The 27,720-nt window shown below is 37.2% G+C and overlaps 1 protein-coding gene across 1 annotated transcript in view; it reads left to right on the plus strand.

Annotated features, from left to right (window-relative positions):
• The first annotated feature begins 5,673 nt into the window (after positions 1–5,673).
• Positions 5,674–27,720, plus strand: part of LOC119784404 (zinc finger protein 638-like) — a 42,986-nt gene continuing 20,939 nt past the window's right edge. The window contains exons 1-3 of the mRNA XM_038286441.1: positions 5,674–6,231; positions 23,326–25,531; positions 26,520–26,581. Coding sequence (XP_038142369.1) covers positions 6,095–6,231; positions 23,326–25,531; positions 26,520–26,581 — 2,405 coding nt within the window. The 5' untranslated portion in view covers positions 5,674–6,094. The remainder of the gene's footprint in view (positions 6,232–23,325; positions 25,532–26,519; positions 26,582–27,720) is intronic.

The raw sequence follows: 27,720 nt of genomic DNA on the forward strand, positions 1-27,720 counted from the left end.
CCCCAGTTTTCCTTCTTCCACAGAATCCTCTGCTTTCCTAAAACCAAAGGATTCCCAGATCAGGGTTATATTTTTAATGAATATGAGGCCTCAGATCCACAACTCATCTATTAATGCGGACAGCTGGTGGTTAAACCTTCTCAAATCTGAGTAGTTCATGTTAATGTAGCCACTTACTGCAGATCTGTTGAGCCTGCTTTGCGGTTACTGAGTGCTACAGGTAGTAAGATTCCATTCTGCTCCATTTTTGGACTGTTTCTACAAGCCAGGAGTCTGTTAAAATGTCAGCAGTATTTCCCCCTGCAAGACTGCTGGGACTTCGAAGGAAAAATGAACTGAAAATAGGAACTAAGTGAAGTTTTGCTGAGCTCCATTGTTTAGAACTGACAGACTGGAACTGATGGCGTGTCATGCAGTCCACTCGTTATCCTTATCCGTTTTAAAATCGATCATGTTTAAAGCAACATTTTAATCCTAACTTCAATATCTGGGAGATCAAATTTGGATTATTACTCCACTCCTAAAATAATTATTTCGATCTTTTTATGCTGTACCTCTATGAAACTCTGCATCAGAGTCTAATTGCAATAAAAAGAGCTAACAAACAAACAGTAAAGTGAAATGGCTCTAAAAATGAAATATAAATGGATCAATCTTACAGGTTGTTAAAGCATTTATTTTCTAGCACTATTATTGGCTTTGAATGGACTTAAGCTGTCTATGTTTCTCTTCATTTCAGATCTACAGCTAGTTTTAAAACAGAATTAATGAAATGGCATCATCAATTGTTTATCCAGAATCTAAGAAGCGTCAGACGACTCACTGTGAGTCAAACTTAAAGAAGTGAAGGTTTAATGAGTTTCAGATGACTTGAATCCACCAGCTCCACCTGCGGGTGTAGCTTCTACAATAACAAGATGATGTCTGAAATAAAAACCATAGAAGCATCTTTTTTTTCCTCATGAAGCCTAAACGAACATTTTGAGCATGAAGCATTCCCTTTAGAGGCATTGTTTTTAATCGTGTAACCATGGAAACAGGTTTATTCTGTGGGTTAAGAGTAATAAAACGTTTTGCTTCCAACTGAAGGCCTTGCTTAGTTTAGAGTGTGCCTATGAGATATAAATATATATATATATATTACTTCAATCACAGTTTATTTAATGTGTAAATAAGATGGATAATTTATGGGTGAATGATTTTTGCGAGGCTTTAAAGTTGATCATCTCTTTGTGTCGATTAGCATGTCAGCGACAGAATCATACAGGGACTTTCGAACATATCTGATTTACTTGTCCTTTTTTTCCTCTTTATTGTGCATTTGTTTATTTGTAAAATAACAAACCTAATTTTTGTTTTAACTTCCCAACTATAAGTTTTTGAATTTTGCTGAAATCGCTTTAGTTATAAACATCCCGGAATCTAATGAAATCCTCTTATATTTGGATAAAAATGTAAATATTCCAGAGGTTTCTGCTGCCTCCTTGTGATTGGTTAATACATGTACCTGCTGACTGTGACATGTTGCACTACATTGTACTGAAGTACTACTGCTGTTTGGATGTTTCACTGTACTTTTGGTGGATGGATGTTTTATTTTGCATTTTGTGAAACAAAGTAATATCTTTAACAGAGCCCTCATTTGAACGTGATTTCTTTTCTCTCATGGTCTGTTTTTGAAAACAAGGATTTCTTCCTGATCTTAAAAAATGTAATTCTTAAATTCTAGGCCTTAAAGTTTAAAAAATAGTCTTATATTCCGTGGCAAGTTTTAAAATACATCTATAGTATCAATTTGTACATTTACTCGTTTCTCCATTTCTTTTTTTCAGGTTCTTTTTTCAGTTTTTTCAGTTAGTTGTTACCGTTTTTAATTCTTTTCAGATTTGTAGGATGAGGCTTTCAAACAAAACAAAAAAACTTAAAAACCTCATGATGTCGGAAAACAGAGACACCAAAGTAATTTGGAAACCCAGTTTCTGGAGTTAAATACAATTCTCCAAAGAAAGGGTGAATCCAGATATCTTAAAAAATATTTTGTAGAATGAACATTTAGTATTCTTTGGGTGGTCTTTAAATTGAGAAAGTAAAAATCCATATGGTTAATTACACATAGAATGAAATATTCCGAGCCTTTATGTATAGCCCTTATATTCACAATTAAAGCTCACAGACAATGAAAACATAAAGTTTACCGGCTCAGGAGATTTCATAAAATAAATTCTAAAAGTATTTTAACATACAGGTGTTATGTAACAGCCAGCGATATGGCCAACAACTGGGAAGACTGTTGACTAAATAGATGTTCAGCAGCCATTAAAACCTTCCACCAAAGAAGATAAGGTACATAAGGTCATTGCTAAAGAAGCTGGATGTTCAGAGTGCTGTATCTATGCATCTTTAGAGAAAGATGAATGGATGGAAAAGTGTCTCTGGGTTAACTGCAGCCTTTAGAGGGTAAGTAGGATTTAAAGGAAGTATTGGCCTGAGGCTGGAGTCGGTGCATCTAGAGTCCCACACACACAACTTTCCTTCTCAAGCCATCGCTAAACAGAAACTATCTGTCCCTACGCTAAGGAGGGGGAAAAATGAAGTGACTGCTGCTCAGTGATCTAAAATCCTCTCTCCAAAAGAAAGTACTTTTTTATTTTTTTTATTATTTAGAGATCAAGCGTCCTGGAGTGGAGAGGAGCAGAAGCAATGTTGCTTGAAGTCCAATCCAGTAATTCCTTTACCAGGAAACATCGGAGTGCCTCATGCTGATGAGCTGAGTGATGATGACTTGATTTTCCAACAGAAACTGGGCTAATCTCAGCTGCATATAGAGAATCCATGCTGGAAAAATAAGTAAAAAAAATTTAAATTAAGGGTATTTGCCCTTAATTTGTGTTGGTAAATGAGGTAGTTTGCCAATGGAATGAGTTTTTATTACTCTTAAAATACGATAATTTGATAAAATGCACTTGAAATAAGAAAATACAGTTGTGTTTTCTTCTTTTAAATGTAAATTGTCTTATTCCATATGCAATTTTTTTCTTTTACCTCCTCAATACAAGAACAAATGCACTTATTTTAAGGGAAAAAAATGACATCTAGATTTAGATTTTTCCCCCCCCAGTGTATAGAAGAGATGACATAAGAACAAATTTAGATGACCTAGAAGGAGCTGTGATGAAGGTTACTGCTTCCTGAAGTCACACCTCAGGGCTTGTATTTCCAGTTCTTTTGCCTGGAGTGATCACTCTTTTAATAGCATTTCTTGTTAAAGCAGAGAAATTGTTGTAACCAGGCATTAAACTACAATATGATTTAATCTAAGATTAGCAGAGGATTGGTAAAAAAAAAAAAAAAAAAAAAAAAAAAAATATATATATATATATATATATATATATACACATATAATAATTGGAAGTGTTCACCAGCGTCACAAAACAATGAAAAACATTTTATGTGGGTTCTTATACCTCAGTGAACAAAGTGTCACACTAAGTTGGTGTAGAACTGATAACTGCTGTTAAGTATCCCAGCCACTGACATACACACCCCCTTATTAAGCCTAGAATAGTAACTGTTATTATCTATATAGACTGGTATATCTGCATTGGCTGCTCAGTATCCTCCCATTCTATTCTCCTAACTTTGATTTAGCAATGAATTTGGTTGCATTTCTACTGAGAAAATGGATCTCTGCTGCAACTAATCTGACTTCTGTGGAAGATGATATAAAACATTAGAATTTATATATGATACAACAGGTAGAAAAAAAAAAAACGATATCACTAAAAGATAAGAATAAACCTCAATATTATAAACAATTTAGGTATTTAGGGTTTAACAAGTATATTTAATCCTAATATATTAGGATTATTCTTAACACAACCTGGGATTAGTACTCCTCAGCTTGATGCTACGTCACCTGGATGCAGTAATTCATTCATAATCAGGTCCAAACAAGCACAGAGTGTCAAGGTTTCTATCTTCATCGGTCATGGAGCAAGAGGCGTTTCATCACAGAGGCTCTGATTATTTAACCATCCCTGCACACATGAAACGGAAAGCTTTACCATGGCAGTAACATCTACAGAGGTTATACTTCTCATAGCCACAAGAGGTCAGCAGAGAGGAGGAAAATTAAGACCTGTTATAGTAAATTATTAAATGCACTTGATCCCTTTATAAAATGATTGATCTATGCCATCACACCAGCCTCTGTTTATTTGTTTTTGCATAAATGGTAAAGTTTATTTCTACTGCTTTGAATTTTTCACTTTGATGTCTTCTTTTTTCTTGCTTGTTTTAATAGAAGTTGGGCTGACCTCATCTCCATCATCTGTGGAGTCATTCTCATGATTAGGCCTATTAATTATTATGGAAACGATTGTGTTTAGATTTAAAATGCAACATATCTGATCTTTCAATGGGCTTGTTTTGTAGACAAACACATTTTATCCTTTACTAAAGTTTGTTATCAAAGAACTTGTTAAAACATTCAGTAGAAAATAAAAGAAACCAATTTTTTGCGCCGAGTGAACTAAAAATGTCATCTAGATCAAAAATGTGGTTTATAAGAATTAATAAAAAAGGCGTATTAAATCTGAGTAGCTATGTTCTAGAAAAAGAAATTAAGTTTTATCTAGAAAAAGATTTAGTTTTAAGAGAATTTCGGGAAAGCAGAGATTGGATAACCAAATTGATCATGTTCCAAAATAAGTAATAATCATCAACTCTCTTAATATTTTGTAATATTGTTATTATTTTTTTTTAGAATAAACTGTATATAATCATAAGCCTCTGTCTAAAAATCCCTTTCTGTTTTTGTGCTGTAACTCCTCTCTATTTTTAATTTTTTTTATTGCTTTACACCTTGATGCTGTTTAGCAAAAACCCCTGAAAAATATGGTTTCCATCAGAGATCAAACAATACACCTTTTTTTTTTTATTAATTTAAGGCTCATGACGATACTGTATATATTCAGTGGACATTTTGGGGTCGATGTTTTAAGCCAATATTATGTTTTGTTTCTCCAGTTATATCATAAAAATTACACGATAACACATGTTAAACCTTTTAATTTAAGTATAAATGAAACATTTATTAATAGATCAAAAGAAACATTAACAATGAATAGAAAATGGAAGCGATAATCCACGCGCTTCACATGACCTTAAGGCACAGCTGCTGTGATTCAGTGAAAACATGCACATGTTGGCTGATACCAATAAGAAAAACAATCTAAAATTGGCCAAAAATATCGGCCAGACGACATATTGGTTTATTTCTAGTTTCCATAATGTAGAAGTAATGTTGCAATACCTGCTAATTATAAAAACTGAACATGCATGAAACTGTTGATCCATCCAGACTGATGGTGAAAGCAGCAAAGTAAAGGTTGATTTGGAGTTTTTGTTGTTAGTTTAAATCAGATATACTCCATTATAGATAATGCTTTAACCTTCATCTATTGATTTGATCTCCCATACATATTTCTCTCTTGTTTAATAGAATTTACTTAGTTCTGTTATGATTGTAACTTGTCTGTTTTAAATATAATTTCTCCAAGACTATTTCCTGACTCCACCCAGCCACCCCCACCTACCTCCACCCCCATCCAGCTGCTGCCTCAGAGGGATGGCTGTAATGTAGAGAAGCAGTTTTCCCAGTTGCCTCTTGTGGTCTGGACTGCTTTGAGTTCCTCCAAAAGAGCTGCTGAAGTTTTAGAAGAGCCTTGCTCATGGGAGACAAGGATTTGAACTTATAATGCAAGTAAATGTGTAGAGATTTAATCATTTAGTTAGGAGAGTAGTGCTTTTTTTACTCATTCCTTCTTAAAGTGTTGGATTCTTCTCTGTAGGAGACATTTTTGGACTAAATTTGGGATTTTATGACTGAATTAATTCAAGAATTTCTTTGGTGCTCCAGCAAACATCCTTCCTGTATTTACCTGTTCTGGGCTTTCAGGATTCATTCAAACTTTAAAGTAAATATCTGCTTCAGCCAAACAAACACTGAAGAGGTGTGAAGGTTACAGCTAAATGCAGAAATAACCTGACGTCCGTGTTGGTTTGGGTTAATCTTTCTGCTTGGCTTTTGGAAATGTTGGATGAAAAGAGGAAACCCGGATCACCACAGCAGAGCAAAGCTTCCAATATTAGCAGAAACCAAACCCAGAGCTCCATAGCAGAGCGCACCAGCACACCAACCTACAGCAACGGGCTCAATCCTCCACAGAGGTGAGAAATGAAATGTATTTCTTATAGGAAAATGGAGGAATGCATGAATGCAGCTTGCTTTTACAAAGCGTTTTAGAGTCCATTACTGCTGCTGTGCAGCGTGGAAAACTAGTAGAACGAATCAGCTAATTCTAAACTGTCAAATAATATAACAGCTGCTGTCACACAATGAGCTGAAAATGGATGACTTCCTTTCCTAAACCTGTTGAATGTCTCAGAAATTGACCAGATCTGCTTTATTTTTGTCTTTATTTGAACTAGTTTGGGGGAAAAGGATAAACCTGTCATGGTTTAGACCGAAAGAGCCTCATGATTTGAAACTGATCGTCCGATAGTCAAAATTTCTGTACTTAATGCAGATTTTTTTTTAAAACCTCAACCTAAATAATTATTTAATGTAAGAAATAAATCAGTTTTATTTCAACACAAAACAAATAAATACACATCAGTCTGTCATCTGTCCATCCATGGATTTTTCCACCCTATAATCACCCATCTGTCAGTCCATTTGTTCATCCATTCCCCTGTTAATTTACCCATAAATTAAACAACCAAATCAATCTAAACTCTATACATTTATTCATGCATCTTTGTAGGAGCCATACATGAAAAGATGTTTTGATGTTCATTTGTTTTGGTTTTGTTTTTATTTGTGTTTTTTGTTTGTTTGGTTGATTGTAGAGAAACGGATCAACTAGATGAGGGTGGAGTTTTGTAATCGGGGATATCACTCACCTGTTGGAGGGTCAGTGGTAGAGAGTGGATGAGTGGGCCACTGTATTATTGACTGCTATACAAATCGCTGTAATCTACATTAAGTAGTTATATTTTGGATGTGTTCCGACGTTGTTTATACTTTTTTGTTAAGAAATTTCACATCAGCACCACTTTTTTGTTTCCTGAAAGTGCTGCAATAATCTTAGTTACTGTTTCACTTGTTTTCCACTCAAAAAATGTATGAATGATATTGATAATTGTTAAGACATGCATTTGATGAGATGAAGTCGCCTCACAGTCGGTGGAAATCATCCTACCTTTAACCCTTTAGAGCCAAATGTATCATATTTAATAAACGGTTTTTGAGACCTTTGCATCATAGGTCTGATGTTGATGTTCTTGAAAACCCTTACTTACACAATCAGAACAAAAAGCCTATTAAAGGTTATACAGAAATGCCTAATTTATCAAAATTTATGGAAATAAATGATCTAATTTAACTTATACAAAATGTATGGTGCATATTCCATTTGTCAGAAACTTCAAGGACAACTGTAATAAAGAAAATATAATTTTCTTTTAATTATTTTATGGTCCAGGCTTTAAAAGGTTAACAGTAAAAGCCCTGATTTAGTTTAGGGTGCTGATTTCTGTGCAGGTATAAGCCGTGATGTGGGGTATGAGACCCAAAGCAATTCTCTGTAGGTTTAGAGGGCTTTAGAAAGGCATTTATGACTGTGGTGGAGTCATCATCCCTTAGCCTCATAGGGGATGAAAGTATTAAGGCAAGTAAACACAAGAAGAAGTGCTTTAATTGACCAATACAAACAAATCTACTGTCACTGTCTGCTTAAAACAACTGGCCTTTGTAATAGAGTTAAATATATAAATGTTTGATGTAATGCTTTGGTTTAACTCTGTATATTTTTAGCAATAAAACTGGATTAATTGTGTGATGGGATTCTTTCTGTTTTCACTCAAACTACAAGCAGCCATAACTCCTGGAGGTGGTTTTATGTTCTCTAGCTGCAGAAGGATAACGTTACATTTTCACACCCAAAACACGTGGAGTGAAACTGAAACGTATTGATGGCGCTAAACTTACACCAGTGGAGCAGCGAAACCAAACCAGCCACATACATGTAAGGTGCTGATGGCCAACAGATGGAGAGGCTACAGTAAATTGGCTTTCAATCACTAGCAATATTTAGTTGTTTTGTTCTGTGGATTGTGAATTAAACCAACATTAACACAGGAAATGGGAATGTGTCTGTTGAATGCTTTCAAAATGAAACCATGAACTTGCAGGTCTTGAACTGGGCAAACATTACAGCAGCATATCAGAAGAATTCAGGAAGGATAAAGGAAAACAGGAGATTTAATACTGAAGCAGGGGTAGATGGCAGAATGAATACAGAGAAGCTGGGAGAGGGTCCCTTATTAACACATAGAGGGCTGACATAGAACTCAAAGGGCCTAATCTTTAAAAGTTTTGTGTGTAATCTGATTATCAAAGCAGGTGTAGTTTCTATTATAGTGTACGTTCAGTGGAACGGCATATGAACAGTTTCTGCATGTATTCTGTCATGAATACGCGGATGATATTGTAATAAGTAAACCATGCTAAATCATGGGTGGAAGATATACAAATGTACATTTGGATTGGATATAAGATTGGATGTCCTCTAGACTCAGTGCAGGAGGTGGGAAAGAAAAGGATCCTAACTCCTTTATAGACAGACTGCTGCACCTTAAATGCACCAGGGAGTGTTATTACAGATCCTCCCTCCCAGCAGCCATCACTGCTTCCAACAACCTCAATAAGTTTTTACATTCATGCTGATTTCCCAAAGTTTCTATGTTAGTTAGTTAAATAACATGCTGCTGTCATTTTGCACATCTCTGATGTTGCTGCTATTTTCAAATATCCATTGCTGTAAAAATGTCCATAGCTGTATAATGGTTATTTATTCTCCAGGTGCGCAGTTTTTATATTGTTAAAACACTTTACAGTAGAGTATTGTATCGTTTATCTATATCTATATCTATATCTATATCTACATATATATATCTATATATATATATATATATATATATAGATATATAGATATATATACTGGTGTGTGTGCTGTTGCTGTTATGGTGAGAAAAACAAAATATAAAAACAACTTTAAAAATATTAAAACTGTGCTTGATTATTGTTATTTATATATAATTATTGGTACCTTAATTGGGTTTATTGTAATTAAAGAGGACTGGTTACTCCATCTTAAAAAGTCCCTGACATTGAAATGACTTTGCCCTTGTCTCACACATTTAGCCTACACACAACATATGACCGCTCAGCTCGTAAAAGTTTTTATAGGGTTTCGGTTGAACCTCCATGGCTGCTAGTGAGCAGCTGTAACCATAAATTCAGCTGAGCAAAAGTCACTTTTGCTCATTTTGCTCTTCCTTTTGAATTCCGGTTGCTTGAAATTGAATAACTTCATCAATTTGTTTTCCCTAATCTACCAAGTCTTCTTTCTCCAGTTCACACCATTGTTTATAGGTGTCCTGTTTCTCTCCTGCTGCTTCGCCGTCTTCCACCTGTCGACCGTAAACACCTTAGCATGGCGTTCCTGGCGGTCTTCGCTCAGCCTGGCTGATGTTACTGGTTAGACTGGTTTAAGTTTAGCATCATGCATCATAAGAGCCTAATGAAGGGCTCTGGTCAGCTGACTGATTGGATCTTTTTTCTGATGTGACAACATTATCACAGCCTAATAATAATCTCTTTGGGTGTCAGAGCAGGAGCATTAGACATTAAATATAGCAGAGACAGAAATTATTCTTTTGCAAAGGTAACATGGCATTGTGCTAATGGTTAATGGGACATCTCAGGAGCGGGTACGATCAAAAACAAATAGAATAGAACAGAATAGAATAGACCAGAACAGAATAGAAAATAACAGAACAGAATAGACTTGAATAGAATCAAATAGAACAGAATATAATGAATAAAACAGAACAGAATAGAAATGAACAAGATAGCACAGAATAGGATACAACAGAACAAAATAGAAAAGAGTAAAATAGAACAGAATACAATAGAACAGAATAGAACAGAATAGAAAAGATAAGAATAGAACAGAATATGACACAACAGATTAGAACAGAATAGAACATAATAGAAAATAATAGAATAGAACAGAATAGGACAGAACAGATTAGAATAGAATAGAACAGAATACAATACAAACGAATAGAACAGAAAAGCACAGAATAGGATACAAAAGAACAGAATAGAAAAGAATAAAACAGAACAGAAAAGAAAAGAACATAATAGAAAATAACAGAAAACAATAGACTTGGATAGAATCGAATAGAACATAATAAAATAGAATAGAAAAGAAAAGAATAGAATAGAGTTGACTGCAATGGGCATTTTGGTCGTCACAGTGGCAAAAAGTACATAGAAAAACCTAAATGGTTTGTTGCAAACTGGACTGATTATGACTTTTCCTCAACAGTGGGATCATTGTCACTTTAGTGAAAGGTCAGATTTACAAAGTACATGACTTTGATTGGATGCTTATATAATTTATTTGAATTAATAACTAATTAATAATCATCAATGACCCCTCACACCCCGACCATGGACTGTTCTCCCTGCTGCCCTCTGACTGATAATTCCACAGACTCTGCATCAAACTGAGCATATCAATGCATTTTTTTCACCATGTTTTACTTCCATAATGTTTACATTTGATCACTGCTGAACTTTAAGAAAAGGAAATGTCCATTTAGTGTCTGAAAGCTGTACTCAACGATATTTTGTTTTGTATACACTCTATATGATAGTAATGATTGTAAACGCTGTCTAAGTCCTTCTATTTAGCAGGTGAAGAAATTGACATTGCTCTGGAAATTCATCAAACCGTCATTTATTGTTTTATAAGCAAAACCTTAGTCAAACATTTCCACATTTTTTACCTTCACCAGCCGGCTGCAATCCATAGTCTTCATGAAATGGTCAGAAAATGACTGAATGACTGAAAAAAAGAGTTTAGTTTTCTCAGAAAGTACATTCTTTGTTGAGATTGTTTCACAAAAGTTGCAGTATTACGGTAACATCAACCTTATGCTGGTTGCGCAAAGTGGAGACCAGCTCGACGTCTTCACTATGAATAATGCTCTCGGTGGCTAGATCCTTTCTACATCTAAAAAAAAAATTTATTATTTTTTTTTTTTTTTTTTTTTTACATTTAACACCAATAAATTTCAGTCACACCAAAGAATAAAGTCACAAGAGTACATTACCCCGATAAGGATTTATTTTTGTGCTTGCTATGTAAAAAAAAAAAAACATAATTGAACATTTTAAAGGTTAATGAATAACATTAGAAACAGCAAATCCATACAAGAATATCATGACTATGAAGTTCAGTGATGCAACAGGGAACTGGTCACTTTGTGTTTTAGTACATTTGTTCATCCAGTTGTAAAAAGGGTTTCCGGGTCAACCAATGTGAACAACCACAGAATTATGTTGTAAAGTGTGATCAAACTGGACAATTGTTAATATTATGAAGCCAAATATTCAGTGGCGTTTCTAGACCAAATGTACCAGAGGGCCAGGAGGGGGCCAACGTGTTTTAATGGGGGCCCAGAAAAGCATAAAATAAAAAACAGTGCAAGGTATTGAACTATATTAAAATAGCTGCATGAGGGGAAATATCTACTCAGTTAGGACTAATTAAAATTCTATGACTTATTAGGTCAATATACACTAATAATTTAGGAATTTTACATATTTTGGACTTAATTTAAGTTAAAATTACAGTTTTCTATACAGGTGCTGGTCATAAAATTAGAATATCATGAAAAAGTAGATTGATTTCAGTAATTCCATTTAAAAGTGAAACTTGTATATTATATTCATACATTACATACAAACTCATATATTTCAGATGTTTATTTTGTTTAATTTTGATGATTACAAATGACAACAAATGAAAATCTCAAATTCATCATATCAGAAAATTAGAATATTACTGAAGACCAATAAAAACAAAGGATTTATAGAAATGTTGGCCAACTGAAAAGTATGAACATGAAAAGTATGAGCATGTACAGCACTCAGTATTTAGTTGGGCCTCCTTTGGCCTGTATTACTGCAGCAATGCGGCGTGGCATGGAGTCGATCAGTCTGTGGCACTGCTCAGGTGTTATGATAGCCCAGGTTGCTCTAATAGTGGCTTTTAGCTCTTCTGAATTGTTGGGTCTGGTGTATTGCATCTTCTTCTTCACAATACCCCATAGATTTTCTATGGGGTTAAGGTCAGGAGAGTTTGCTGGCCAATTAAGAACAGGGATACCATGGTCCTTCAACCAGGTACTGGTAGCTTTGGCACTGTGTGCAGGTGCCAAGTCCTGTTGGAAAATGAAATCTGCATCTCCAAAAAGTTGGTCAGCTGCAGGAAGCATGAAGTGCTCTAAAACTTCCTGGTATGTGGCTGCGTTGACCCTGGACCTCAGAAAACACAATGGACCAACACCAGCAGATGACATGGCACCCCAAACCATCACTGACTGTGGAAACTTTACACTGGACTTCAAGCAACGTGGATGAAGTGCCTCTCTTCTTTTCCTCCAGACTCTGGGACCTTGATTTCCAAAGGAAATGCAAAATTTACTTTCATCAGAGAACATGACTTTGGACCACTCACCAGCAGTCCAGTCCTGTTTCTCTTTAGCCCAGGCAAGACGCTTCTGACGCTGTCTGTGGTTCAAGAGTGGCTTGACACAAGGAATGCGACAGCAGAAACCCATGTCTTTCATACGTCTGTGTGTGGTGGTTCTTGAAGCACTCACTCCAGCTGCAGTCCACTCTTTGTGAATCTCCCCCACATTTTTGAATGGGTTTTGTTTCACAATCCTCTCCAGGGTGCGGTTATCTCTCTTGCTTGTACACTTTTTTCGACCACATCTTTTCCTTCCCTTCGCCTCTCTATTAATGTGCTTGGACACTGAGCTCTGTGAACAGCCAGCCTCTTTAGCGATGACCTTTTGTGTCTTGCCCTCCTTGTGCAAGGTGTCGATGGTCGTCTTTTGGACAACTGTCAAGTCAGCAGTCTTCCCCACGATTGTGTAGCCTATAGAACTAGACTGAAAGACCATTTAAAGGCTTTTGCAGGTGGTTTGAGTTAATTAGCTGATTAGAGTGTGGCACCAGGGGCCATCAATTTTGAACCTTTATACCTGGTTCAAACTGTATACCGTAAATTCTCTAATATTGGCCTGTATTCCAATAGCGGCCGGGACTCTAACATTGGCCGGTCTCGCTGTCAGAGGAGGTAAATAATGGCCGGTCTCTAATACAGGCCGGGGCTATAAACGTTTTTTCTGGGCATACCTCAACATTATACTTGTGGTAGTAACATACAAGTACCACAGCCCTGCGCAGCTGGACGACAGGCCCTGACTGCTGCCCGTCTGCGCGAGGAAGAGAACAGACACGCAGCAGAACAGGAGGAGGAGCGCGAGTGATGAGGAGATTAAAGGGAGAGATGAAGAGGAGGAGGAAACTGAGGAGGAGAATTAAACAGAATTGGAGGATTTTTTTTTTTTTTTACTTCAAACCAAGCGAGACATGGTAACTGTACTTTTTCAATAAATGAACCTAGTGTTTTATAGGTTCAAATAGACACAAAATCTCATTTTTATTCATTCCACTGGTAGTCTGTTTTGCTCAAATAGCAATAGAGGCCTGTCTCTAATTCTGGCCTCTATCCAATAAAGGCCTGGACCGCGATGCACTTGAGTGAAATAAAGGCCCGGGCCTATATTAGAGAATTTACGGTAATCAGAATCAAAACTCAAGAAAAACCGATAAATTTAGCCGTAAAAATTAGAGCAATTTGTTTTGAAAAAACCTTTAGCAGATGAAAACGAGGATCCCATCTCAATTTCACTAAAGCTATCACCTTTTTTTTTTAATTAGTAAAACAGAATTTGTAAGGAAAAAAATGAAATAGATCCAAAAGAACTATCAGTACCCATGTCTGTTCCAGCGCATATCATAATTAGAATTTCTTTGAGTATTATGTCTTCAGTACAGGGGTCTTAACAGGGGCCAGGACATAATCTACAGGGGCACTGGCCCCTGTTGGCCCCGGTCTAGAACTGCCCATGCAAATATTTATAACAGAGCCTTTAAAATGGTGCTTGGATGAGGAAAAAAAAGGAGATTGTTAATCATGTTTTGATTCTGTTATCTGAAAGAATTACTCTGTGTCAGACTATTTGACAAGAGAGTTAGAGATAGGTTTAATGCTCGACAGCCTCATTTGGAATATAAAATCTTCCTTTATTCATCTATATTTTTAGCCTCTTAAAATATCAAATGTCTAAAGACTTCCTCACCATATCAGTCCAAACAATTTTAAGAGTGTCAGTGTGTCTGAGATATGACATGGAGCTGGATGTGATGAAAAGTCTCAGCTGTAAGCAGAGCTCTGGCTGGATGATGTAACTCAAATAGGCACAAGCTGCCGTTACGTTATCGTGTGTGACTCTCATTTTCCGCTGTACACATCATTCTAGCTCCCTGTGAAGTTGGATAGGAGTTTTTCTTTGTCATTAGTGAGGGAGAGTTTGTCCTCTCAATATAGTAATAATAAATAAATAAATATATTCAGCAGTGAAGACTTGTTGGGGAAAGTGTTTATAGTCTGATGACTTAAGATACATTATTTTAATAAAAATTGGACAATTGATTGATATTATTTTCAAGCTTTGATTATATTTTCCAATTTTCATTGTGGATCATTTCAATATAATCAAGAATTTATTCCGTTTAAAGGTAGTTTTTGACAAAATACATAAAATAAAAAAAAGCTTAAGTCCTATTACACACAACCAAATATTTTTGTTTTTAACACATTGTATGCAATTTTGATTTAAAAGGCTCAGCAGCTGGCATATATAATAATAATAATAATACATTTTATTTAACAGCGCCATCTTGACACTCAAGGTCACTTTACAAATTATACAAAAAAATAAATAAAAAGAGATGAAAATACAAAAAACAAAAAACAATATATTTTGTATCCTCAAAATAACACTTTGATGGAAATTGTTGTAAGTGGTGTGTTTTATTTAATTGAAGTGTATGCATAAAGCTAACGAAAAAAAAGATGTAAAGGATCAGGTGTTTGTAATTGGCTTATGTTAAGATTAATTTTCTTTTTAAACGACACACGGAAATTCAATGCTTTAAAGATCAAGAAAACATTTAATCTTAAAATTTTTTTTTTCACGTTATTATAGAGGATCTATGTGTGCATGTTAAACTGCTAAGTTGTGTCCACGAAATTTACAAATTAATAAATATAAATAACTATTATTACATGCTTTTGCAATTTTTGCCAACATTATTTTAATGTTGTCAAAGCTTTTATCAGTATTTATTGCTTAGCAGTGTACCTGTTGTGTATGCCTGTTTTTAAAATCAATGCAATCTCTTGTTTACCCTAGCTCTAAACTACCCGCCAGCTTAGAATAAGCCCTGTTAGCTACTTAGCTAGCTTAGTATTGACACTACTGTTAGCTACTTTAGGTAGCTTAGAATTAGTCCTGTTAGCTACTGTAGCTAGCTTAGCATTAGCCTAGTTAGCTACTTTAGTTAGCTTAGAAATAACACTTTTGGCTACATTACGTATCTTAGAATTAGCCCTGTTAGCTGCTTTAGCTAGTTTAGAATAGCCCTGTTAGCTACTTTAGCTAACAATTTAGATAGGCTGCAACAATGTAGTCCAAATATCCTCTGGTATGTTTATTTAACCAGCGTTCATCTTAATGTAAAACTTTCACTATTTGATGAATCTTTTTTTGGTGCAGTAGAAATTTGCGCCTTGTAAAGGCTTGGACTGTAAGTGAAACCTGAGCCGCTGCCACATACAGCCCCAGAGATGCTGCCTTGTGACAGAGAAGAGGACTGGAAATGTCACTTTGACTTGAATGTAGCAACACTTGACCTTTAGATTTATATTCAAATAAATTAAACATATTCACCTTAATTTATTGTTCAGGTTTGGATGTAAACTTTGAGTGTTTTCTATTAGTTTCAACATCTTAACCTTTGATGTCCTCATATAGCAATGTCAAATAAAATTTAAACAAAGACATACATTAAACAAATAATAATAATAAAAAATGATTAATTGATAATTCATAAAGATTTATCACTGTGATGTCAAAGGGCTAATAAACAGTTTCCATCTGATCCAGACTTGTATATCGAGGCACTATGGTGCTGAGTGACTGCAGCTCTATGTCTGAGCCAGACATGATTTATTTTCATCAGCACTGATTAGACCGAAAGGCTAAATATTCTTCATTATGTGGCTTTGTGAGGGTTAGACTACTCAGCGGGACCCATCAAACCTCACTTTTATATTTCCACATTTAACTGTCAATCCATAATTTAAAATTAGACATGCATATTCTCCAGTCATCTGTCAAGAATATGTAAGCAGGGTGGGTGATAAACTGCCAGAGCCGCAGAAAGATTTACGACAAAGACATGTGTAGCAGAAGGGCTGGTCTGGTTTGGATTTCAGTTTGGACTTTGTGTCCTGACTGCGTGACAATTTAAACCATTCTGCCTGTTGCTGGGCATGTGGACTCCAAGAAAGTGCTGAAGTAACAACATACCCATGGGACATGAGCTGGGAACTCTTGGGGCAGGGTGTGATGGGTAGAGAAAACAACAAAAGTGGAACTGTGATGAGTTGGATGGCATCCATGCAAACTTTGCGTGTTTATTATTTGTATATCCATAACATTACCTGTTAAATATAATATAACCACCAAAGCACAGTGGCTGACATCTTTATCATCTCCTTTTTTAAATACTAGCTGTATATTGTCCATAGAAAAGGGAATATCCTTTATGCAAATTAAGAATTTGTCCCAACATGACATTTGCTTCTCAAATGCCTCAAAAAACAACATTTGACTATTCTTTATGTAGTTACACATACACTCCTTTATTTTTTTGTATGTTATTAAATTAACAACCGCACATTTGAATGTATTCAATTAGCATTTGACGTGTTTGACCAACCAAAGATAGTTCTTTGTATTCTTTAATTCCATGAGTCAATAACCTCTAGACACCTTTGGCTCTAATGCAAAAGTAAGTAAATTTACATTCTCTGAGAATTCAGGCTTTGGCCATTTCCTCTATGTAAAATAGCTCAAACTCAGTCAGCCACAGAGATTTAAATCTGAACTTAAAAGCCATCCTTACAAATCAAGCTCTGGACGTATGTTAAGGGTTGCTATACTTCTAGGTATAAAAAAAGGTGGTAATATCCTACTCTTTTGCAGACTCTGACATATTTTTTTTATCAGAATTTTACTTAATTTATCTACAGTTCTGGATCAGAACTGGACTGGTTTAAATCCAACTTGAAAGACAGTGATTTGTTTTTGAGTCAGTAGGCAGCCAAAAAAAACCCAAAACAACTAAAAGTAAAAAAAAAAAAAAATCACCTGTGGCATTCCCCAGGGGTCCATTGTAGGGTCCTTCGTAATCAATATCTACATGCTCTCCTAAAGTCAGATTTTGAACGAAGACGATATAAGTCACATAAATATGGAGATGCCTCACTACTGTACATTAGGATGTCACCAAAGTGCTGAGTAAAAGCCTAGAAGAAATCAACGCATGGATATGCAAATATATTTTTACAGCTGAAACAAATCAAAACTGAAATGATCATTTTTGGACCACAACCTTAGCACTCAGGCTTGAAATATGAATGTAGTGTCAGGCTGAACAAAAGGATTCAGTATTCAAAGCGGACAAACAGATTTATCAAAATGTTTATTGAAAGCTGTTAATAGCGACAGCGGGCCGCTGTTACAGCAAATCCCATAATGCTTTGCGAGGAGAGCTCTCCATGCAAAGCATTCTGGGATATATCTGCCTCTTCTGAGGCCTTTCCTTTCTTCTCATACACTTCTTAGCCTCTTAACATCCATGTCATTTTGGGTATTCCTCGCCTATTTTGCATACCCAAATGGAAAAGCAAATAACTTATGAACTGTAAGCCCAAATTACATGTGCAATACAATATTTGAAAGCTAACACCCTCTTGTTTCCTAATATATAAATTAAAATTGGGTGAGTAGAACACAGACCAACCTGCATCAATTCAAATATGACTCAAAGTTGTTGTTTTTTATTCTCGGATCTGATAGGTCTTTTTTGAACAGCAATAATTAAGACATTCTTGAGAAAAAGCAGGTTTTATTGTATTATATTTGTTCTACATCATGTCAACCAAAATTTTAGACCTTTAGCTATAACAGTTCCAGAGCTGTAGGATTTGGAACTTTTGGTGTCAGCTTGGAGCTGAGTGCAATGGCTCCACCTGCTGGTAAAGATTTTACCGGTAGAATTTAATGCATTCTGAATTATTACCCCCACCGGGTCGCCGGCGACCTGGTGGGTTTTAAGAGGTTAGACACCTTTTCTCTCACGACCCGCGGTCATTTTCAACGAACCGCAGTGAGAAAGGTGAGCTTCAATGACTGTCTGAAACCATAGTTCACCATAGATATACACCTAAAAGTGCGCATGCATACAAACATATAGCTAAAGGGACGAGCACGCAGGACGGCCTTATGTAAACATGTAACCAAAATGATTGACAATTAGGAGGGCCGCTTATTTAGATGATCCACCAAGAAATAATAGATCACCCTCTATGCCTTTAAAGAACTCAGGCTTTTAGCACTTTTACAGTTTTCTTGGAGTTTGATGAGATCAGTGGAGCACAGGAACTAAATGCTGCTTCTCTATGTTTGGTTCTAGTTCTTGGTGGACAGAGTAAACTGGAACCAGAAGACCTGAGCGATCTGGGAGGTTGATATACTGACAACAGATCTGTTATGTATTCAAGTGTTGATCTATTCAGTGATTTATAGACTAGCAGAAGGATTTTAAAGTCTATTCTCTGAGCTAAAGGGAGCCAGTGGATGGACTTCAGAAGTGATGTGCTCTACTTTTTTAGTTCTAGTGAGAACACAGGCAGCAGCGTTTTGGATCAGCTGCAGCTGTCTGATGGAAACCTGTGACGACACTGTTGCAGTAATCAATTCTACTAAAGATAAATACATCAATGAGTTTTTCTAGATTCTGCTTGGACATTATTTCTTTAATCCTAGAAATGTTCTTTATGTGGTAAAGAGTTTTTAAACCACGTATGATTTTGCATGAAGATAAACCAGATACCTAGAGTGATTTATTTAGGTAAATATTATGCAAATGTTGGAAAATGTTGTGAGGAAAGTTTTGATACAAAAAACGGTTTGATGCCTGTTTTACCACTTGGACGGATTAGTCCAACTCGATGTATGTCACGCCTGTATGTCCATACATGTGTGCAGCCTGCTCTGAGGTCACAGATATGAACCTCAGTCAGAGTAGCGATGACAGCTGAAAATAAACTCAGCTTCTCTTGGCTCCACCTCTCCTTCCAGACCCACAGCGGCACACACTGCAGGATATCTGCCAGTCAGCTGTTGCTCTGTGGTCAGGTGTAAAGCCCTGTGGTCCAGGAGAGGGGATGAAGGGGATATATTAGTAATTTGCAGCAATACCCATCAGCGAACGATCTGTTAATGAAAATATTCATCAACACCTTTTGATTAACTGATGACTCAACAGTCTATAAAGTGGATAGCAGTTAATTCTCAAAGATATGAAGCTCATAGGGCGGGCCCTGGGTACAACACATGTCTTGATGTGTTACTAAATACGGCTTGGAAATCTGGCAATGTCTGGAGGATTAATAAGTGTCTGGATTACCACAAGTCAGACATCGTAACTTTAAGGACTGTTAACGTGTAAAACACAAGCTTTTCAATATCTTCCTCTAATTCAAAGCTTTAAATCCAGGAAAACCTAATTTAATATACTTTCAGCCAAATGGTTCTAGTGACAGCATGCTTTGTTTTTGTTTTTTTTTTTACCTTAACATGTTACATAATATAGATAATGAATATTATTCTTTGTCTCTTAGTATTATTGGATTAAACCAGATTGTTTTTAACAGACATTACTTTTGTGTATGTTCAGCCATCTTAGTAAGCTTAGCCTCAGGGCTTTGATTTTACTAAAAAAGGGTAAAACTAACAGCATATGAAATAAAGAATAACAACTATTCCTTGGGTAGGTGACTGTTTAAATGTGTGTATTTATTTTTCTTAATACCAGTCGAATCATATATCGTATGTTTGACAGGTGGCTCAGGTGTAAATATGTTGAATCTTGAGGAATCGTATTTAGAGGAAAATTATTCAGTCTTAAAGGAATCCACAGCAAAGTGCATCAGACTGAAATGCCTTTGCAAATTTTAGGTTATTTTGAAAGATGCAATTTGAGAACAGAAAGGCATTTAAGGCATTTAAGGTTTTTATATAACAAATTAAATTCAGTTCAATTCAAAAATATTATTGATCCCAAAGGGAAAATTACATTTTAAATGTAAATGGCTGTTGTGAAGTATACTGAAATAAAATAAAATAATAAACTCCAGTAACTCCAGAGTTTAGCACAAGATGGCTGTTCTGACTGAATGATCACTTCTCCCTCTCGACTCCATGATGATGATGAAAACCACCTAGCACTGTCAAAAATCCTTAGTATTTTTCCCAATCGGCATCAAGCAACTTCACCAACAGCCCCTGGTTTAGCCTTGAAGTGACGTATTTTTGCGTGTTAACCAGTCAGGGCTTTACTTTCTCACTGCTTACATCAATAGACCGAGGCTTATGCTACATTTTATAAGAGATTTATCTTATTTTATTGTTCATTAAATATTTTTTTAAGGAGCAACCAAGTCCAATTCCAATTTATATTTTCAAAAGTGTTGGACCAATAAAATATACAGGCTGGTGAAAAAAAATTTCGGTATAGAATATTTCTTAACCTTTTGTTGGTTGTTTTCATACATATAAGAAGACAATCATAATCAATAAAATTCGAGTTTGGATCAAAACTTTGCACTGAGTAAATTTGACGTGTGGGTAAAGATGATAAAAGCTTTAATGACCCACTGGGAATTCTGCCAAAACACAACAGCATATTCTTTAGGGGTAAAAAGGAAATTGGAAAAGGGACATAAAGTCAGAATAAGACAATAAATGACCATTTGGATTTAGTAATTGCATTACAAGTAATATTCCCCTATCAAACCATTTTCTGTAAAAGATTGTCTGATTTTTGTATTTAATGTCTTCATTAATATTTTTTTTATTTTATTCTGAAGGCCACCAAATCGGAAGTTATTCGTACTGCGCATGTCCTTTTTTGCCTTTATTCTGAAGGCCACCAAAGCGGAAGTTTCTCGTACTGCGCATGTCCGTTTGCTCTTGGCTGCAGTTGGCTTGTCTGTTATGGACGGGAATGCTAACGGAAGATGCTAAAGTGAACGCATAAATCGACCAGAGAACCCGTTTTAAGTTCGTAAAAAAGTGGGAACTGTACTCCAATAAAGAGTGGTATGTACCTCATTTTGATGACAATATGTTGAACGACGGGGAGTCGTTGTGCTCCGCGTTGAACTGGAGCCGCTTGTACAGGCCTAGTAGCCTGTACAAGCGGCTAACCTATCAAAGGTTAGCAGCGAAACACGATGACTCTTGATTAGGAGATGGAAAAAACATCGATTTGTTTATAAGGTTTAAGGGAAAAACTGATTCCGTTGCGACGTAGCATCGAGTGTTTCCCAGTGGTTTATTATTATTTTTCTAAACGTGGCAGGTATTTTTGCTCCGCTGTTGTTGCAAAGTGTCGCTTGTTAGTGCTGTAAATATTGTTTTATAGTATTTGTATTCAGTGGAGACTAAAATACAGACCCGGATTCCCCCACCACCCGTGTGACAACTCCTTGCTTTCCTCATCTGACCCCCTCGATGCTGCGCCACTGGTTACCATGGCAGCAGATCAGTTTTCCTATTTCATCTTACCACCAAACTCTTCACTGACCCCTGCCAAAACTGTCCAGACCTTTTCCCCATCTTTGTAGCATAAATAAATACACAAAATTACCAAAACGTGTTTGAAATGGTGAAAGAATGCAACAATACAGACACTTTATTTGAATATATATTGAATATTGATTCATTTATTGCTGTTACTATTGTTGTAAACACAACTTCTATTAGTTTAGTGAGATTTGTTTTATACTCCAGTACCCCACAGGACGGCTTGAGTAACAACAATTAAAAGCTTAGTTAAATAAATTAAAAAAAAGAATAAATTAATTCACAAATATTTCAAATTTGTTTGATAATATGTGCCATTCGGCGTCAATCGGTTGTGAGAGGAGTTGCCTAGCTGCAGTTTTTCTGCTGCTAATTTAATTGAATTCATTACATGAGATAAAGCAATTCTAGCCAAAGTAGCCCTCCTACGAGTCCTTGACCTGCACTGTTATCCATAGGGTGCCCATTGTTGTCATTTAGTGAATGAAACAGAGTTGCAGATACATCGCTGAGATGGAGAAGAAACGGTGAAGATGGCATCCGAAATGCGGCTCGTGGCGATCCAAAGAAGAAAGGACATCAATCCACTTTCCTACTTCTCCAAGTTCACACAAACTTCTTTTTTTTTGACGTCTGAGCTCCTAAAGATGAAGTGGACATGGCACGTCATCATCAGCATCGATGAGGGGCATCCACACTTCAGAGCCGCTTTTAATTTATATCCTCAAAATGTCTAGTGCTTCAGGAGACCTATTTTTGATTTAGATCAAGAATGTATGTATTTGTTCTTTTTAGATGAGCTTTAATATAATTGAAAGAAACAAATTTAAATTTGTATTTTACTTTTTAAGGACAACCCTGCTGTCTGTATATTTCTGTGACGTTGAGCATTTACTCTGAAAATCCGCTTCCTGGACGTTTTGATCCGTTTCCTGTGGGTTTTAGGTTTCCCCTTCGATGGAAAATAAACATAGGATGTTTGCTTTTGCATTTTGTGTTGAATTAAGAAAAGATGAAACTTTTTGTCCTCCTCCTACTCTTTACTTGTGTAGTGATGAGCTTTGCCTTTTGCTGCTTTGTATTCTGCTACAGACATGATCCCCAGAAAACAAATATATTTTTTACTGCAACATATGACTTCCTTCCATTTGTTTGATGTTGAGGCTTCTCTATTTTCGCAAAACCTTAAAAATGTATTGTCCAAGTTTCTATGTAGCTAACAGAACAGAAGCTAATGGACAGCAACCTTCCAAGTGATGGAGTCATTGGGCTGCAAAGCCAAATATCCCCAGTCATTAACCTCTTTCTTTGTTCTTTCAAACTTTTCAGCTTTTCTTTGCTTTTGGAGAATTGTGGCCCGTGTCCTGCTCCAGGGCCCCTAACGAGCCCACTTCTCAGCCGGCTTCCTGGGAGCTCGTCACTGACAGGAAGGCAGGCTGCTTCTTTGCAGTTAGCCCAGCTGAAGGCTCAGCTAGCATTTACGCAGATGAACAATGTTTTCGCTGTGGGTGGCTGCGCTGCAACCTTAACAGCAAACCCAAACACACCTGCTCAGGGGTTACCTGGAAAACCACCTTCGCCCACTGCTGTGGCCATTAATCTCCTCAATCTTCTGAAGATTGCCAACACCATGTCACATCCCAGGTATAATCCCTTTGCCCCTGGTAACCAGATGTCTCCCCAGGGGCCTTATGGACCTTCCGGTGGACAAATGCAGAGAGACCCTCAGAGGGGACTCCCTCAGCTTGGCGCTAGTTCAAACTTCATCTCTTCTGGACCTTCTTCAAGCAATCTTGGGCCCACCGGAGGACCTATGCCATCCCTTATGTCTTTGCCAGCGAACTACAGGACTGAGAGGAATAACATAACAGTGGACGAAGACGTAGACAGATGTCTGGACCTGAATATCAGCAGAGCCAGAGAAGAGGCAAAGCAAAACTCTGCCAACCAAAACTCCCAATTTACCAATCTTCAAAAAGACACGTTTCGTTCCTCAAACACAAGCCAGCCCTCATATCTGACTTCTACCCCCATTCAGGAGAAGAGTTCCTTCACTGCGGACAGTGCTAGCAGCAGTCTGGACTGGTTGCCAATCTGCCAAAGGGCTTCACAGAAAGAGCTGTCAAACACATTTTCACCTGCTTCCTCCACCTTTCAGGGCAGTGGCAACAGTTGGTTCAGTACCTCCAGTAATGAAAAACGTGATGTGTCATCCATTCCAGGGTTGGGTGAATACGCCAGGGGTACACCACCTCAGCCTACGCCTCCTTTGGAGAGTACTCGCCCCAAGTACAATTCAGAATCGGCTTCCAACATCCTTCTGCACTTTGGTCTTGAACAGGAAGACTTGGAAAGCTTAATCTCATACCCAGAGGACCAGATCACACCTGACAACCTGCCCTTTATCTTAAGGCAGATCCGACAAAATAAGGAAAAGCGAGTCTCAGCTACAGTTCAGTCAAAACCCTACAGTGAAGCTCAGTCTAACAGAAGTAAGGGGGAAACGGACAAGTCGATTACCTCCAGGGAGCCAGCATTGACTCCAGATCAGATATCATCCGCGGTTCTTAAACCCAGTAAAGTTATCGATTATGGACACACTGGCAAATATACCGCTCCGGTCGGAGACAAGGCCGGAAGAGCTATGGGCAGTTCAGCGAGGACTGGTGCGAGTGGAAATGTGCTACACACGGATGCTTTCAAAAGTAGCAGACAGCCACCGCAAAGAGGGATGACGGAGCTGAAGACCCAATCGCCTGTCTCGTCACGTGGCCTGGTGAGTTCTTCCTCCAGCGTTGACTCATTGAGAACCTCTGTTGCTCCATCCAGCAGTGAACCGGCTAAAAATATCCAAGTCCAAATAAACCAGACCTCAAAATCAATCTTCCCATCCTTCGCATTGAACAAGGACATTGGGATGAGGCAACTCAAGTCAGAAGTCCCTCAAACTCCTCCGAAGCAACCAGAACTGGCCTGCCAAGCTACTTCCAAAGCCCAGCCATCCAACACAGCCTGTAATTTAGTCCGTGGAGTTCACCCTGGGCGGCCTGGCCTCGTGCTTATTAACAGAAATGATACTCAGAGCAACACTCAAGGTCAAGGCTTAAAGGTCCCTGAGCAGACGAACAAACTGCCTGATCAGATGCAGAAGACACAACAGCCGAAGCAACTGGCCCAACAGCGAGCGCCGCCGCCAACACTGCAGCAGCAGCAGCAGCCCCAGATGCATCAACAGCCATTTCCACCATTTAAACAAATGCAACAGCCCACACAACCCAGAGCCGTCCCTCCTGCAAATACGACCCCGTCGGCTCTCATCACAATTCGCCCCGCCCCACCGATGCCAGCGCCCGGCGCGATGCACGCCATGCCGCGTTTGCCAGCTCCAGCTTTCAAGGGCCAGACGTCAGTAGCGAAGACTGGTCCGTCCAAAGTCCTCCCAACGCCGGCCATGATGCAAGACTACGCTGCAGCAACACCAAGAATATTTCCTCATACCTGTTGTCTTTGTATGAAAGAATGTACCAGTATGAAGGTGAGTCCTGGACATAATTGTCCTAATTTTCAATATAAATTCAACTCACATGTTTGTGTTTTAAAAACATACAAACCTTAATTAATTGTTTCACATAGACTGTAATCAAACATGAGGTTTTGTGAATATCCACTCTGGGAAATCATTGTTCAGGTTTCTAACAGCCATGTTAGAACTAAAGGTTATGTACTAAACTGCAGTTCAATATTTTTTTGGGGGGTTTGCTACTAATGTGATGACCTGAAACTAGTCAGTAAATGTGTTGTATTAGATTGGTAAAGGTATTTAAGTGTGATGACCGTTGTATGCGATATCTCTTGAATATTCGGGTAATAAGAATATTATTGGACGTTTTAAAGAACGAGGCGGGCCACTGCAGAAATAAAGGATCGACCGGACATGATGAGATGCTGACCCCATCCCCTCCCCAACATATTTATTTTTTTATAGGACCTGTTGGAGACATAGTTTTTTTTTTTTATGAAATGATTTTAACTGAGGAAGGTACACATAATTTCTGTTGTTGTTTTACAGTTTTCATGATGTACCTTTTTTTTTTAAATTGAAAGCTTCCTCAGATAGAATCAAGTTTGATTTTTCTGTTGGATTTTCTTCCTTCCTTGTTCTCAACCTTGCTAGATTCCTATCGGCATTCAGGAAAGACCTCAGATTTTTTTCAACACCACAAAGACTGAAGAGCTCGACGCTGGAACCTTCTTAAACATTATTTTTTGTATCAATCCTGTAAAAAACCCTCTTTGTCATAAACATTTTATTTCAGCTTTAATGATATATTTATTTGAGTTCAGAAAAATGCCTTAAAATTGGCTATTTGTGTGTGTGTGTGTGTGTGTACATATATATATATATATATATATATATATATATATATACACATGATTTATTTTTATTTTTTTGTGGTTGTCTGAGGAATTAGGAAAATTTGAAGAGCATGTTTTTTAATTGCCCTGTTTGTTGTTCTGATCAGGACTGGCTCTCCCACCAGAACACCAGCCTTCATCTGGAGAGCTGCAGACTGCTGAGAGGGCAGTGAGTTTTGGTTTAACTTGGCTTCCACCTCATTGTTTACTTAGGAATCCATGTTTTAAACACCAGCTGCATCATAAATGTGTGGTGTTTTGTAGACTGGGTTTGCTCACCTCTGGATTTCTAAAAATTACATCCCAAAAAACAAACAGTTCAGTTATAAAGTAGATAAGACAAATTCTTACCCAAAAGTGAGTGCATAAAAATAGACATTTAATTTATCAGTTTACCGAGTTTACATTTGCATAATCTTACCATGTGTTTGTTAAATAATTTGCTGTAGCCTATAAGGTATAAATGACCGTCCTTTCTTAGGAATATCCAAGTGAGAATCATTTTTCCTATTCGGAGACAAACGTCTAAATTAATTTCAATTCAGTTTATTTATATAGCGCCAATTCACAACAAAGGCACTTTACAAAGAAAATTCAACCAGATTATACAGTCAAATTGATTTAAAGTTTTCTATCTAAAAAAAAAAAAACAGCTGATTGCATCAACTCATTGACTCAAAGGCAATTGCATACTTGTAGCGACAGTGGAGAGGAAAACTCCTTTTTAACAGGAAGAAACCTCCAGCAGAACAGAAAAAAAGAGACAGAAGCAGAGATACAAAAGGCAACTGTCAACTAGCTGCACAAGACTCCACTTCCAGGAAACGCACAGCCAGGCAGACGAGCTTCAAGCCAGCTCTAATGTCAGAGGATGAAGAGAGCACATCCAGTTAGTGACAGTCAGAGAAACAGGACTACACTAAAAAACAGGTCAAGCTCTGACATCTATAAACAACGGTGTTGATGTCAGCAGCACAGCTGATATTTCTCTCCAGGATGGTGTTACAGCCAAACACAAACCAGCCAGATGATGCTACTATGATGAGAAAAAGCAGAGAGAGAGTTACGTTAAGAGATTGAACTAACACATTTTGCAGAGTAGGAGAACAGAGATGGAATGATGAAATGGGGGTTCCTAGGTCCTCCTGCAGTCTAAGCCTATAGCAGCATAACTATAGAGGTCGATCTAGATAACCTGAGCCACTCTAACTATAAGCTTTATCAAAAAGGAAAGTTTTAAGCCTTGCCTTAAAAGTAGACAGGATATCTGCCTCACCAACTAAAACTGGTAGTTGGTTCCACAGGGGA

The sequence above is a fragment of the Cyprinodon tularosa genome, unplaced genomic scaffold, assembly GCF_016077235.1.
Source record: "Cyprinodon tularosa strain WSP-4 unplaced genomic scaffold, ASM1607723v1 ctg225, whole genome shotgun sequence".
Classification (NCBI taxonomy): Eukaryota; Metazoa; Chordata; class Actinopteri; order Cyprinodontiformes; family Cyprinodontidae; genus Cyprinodon; species Cyprinodon tularosa.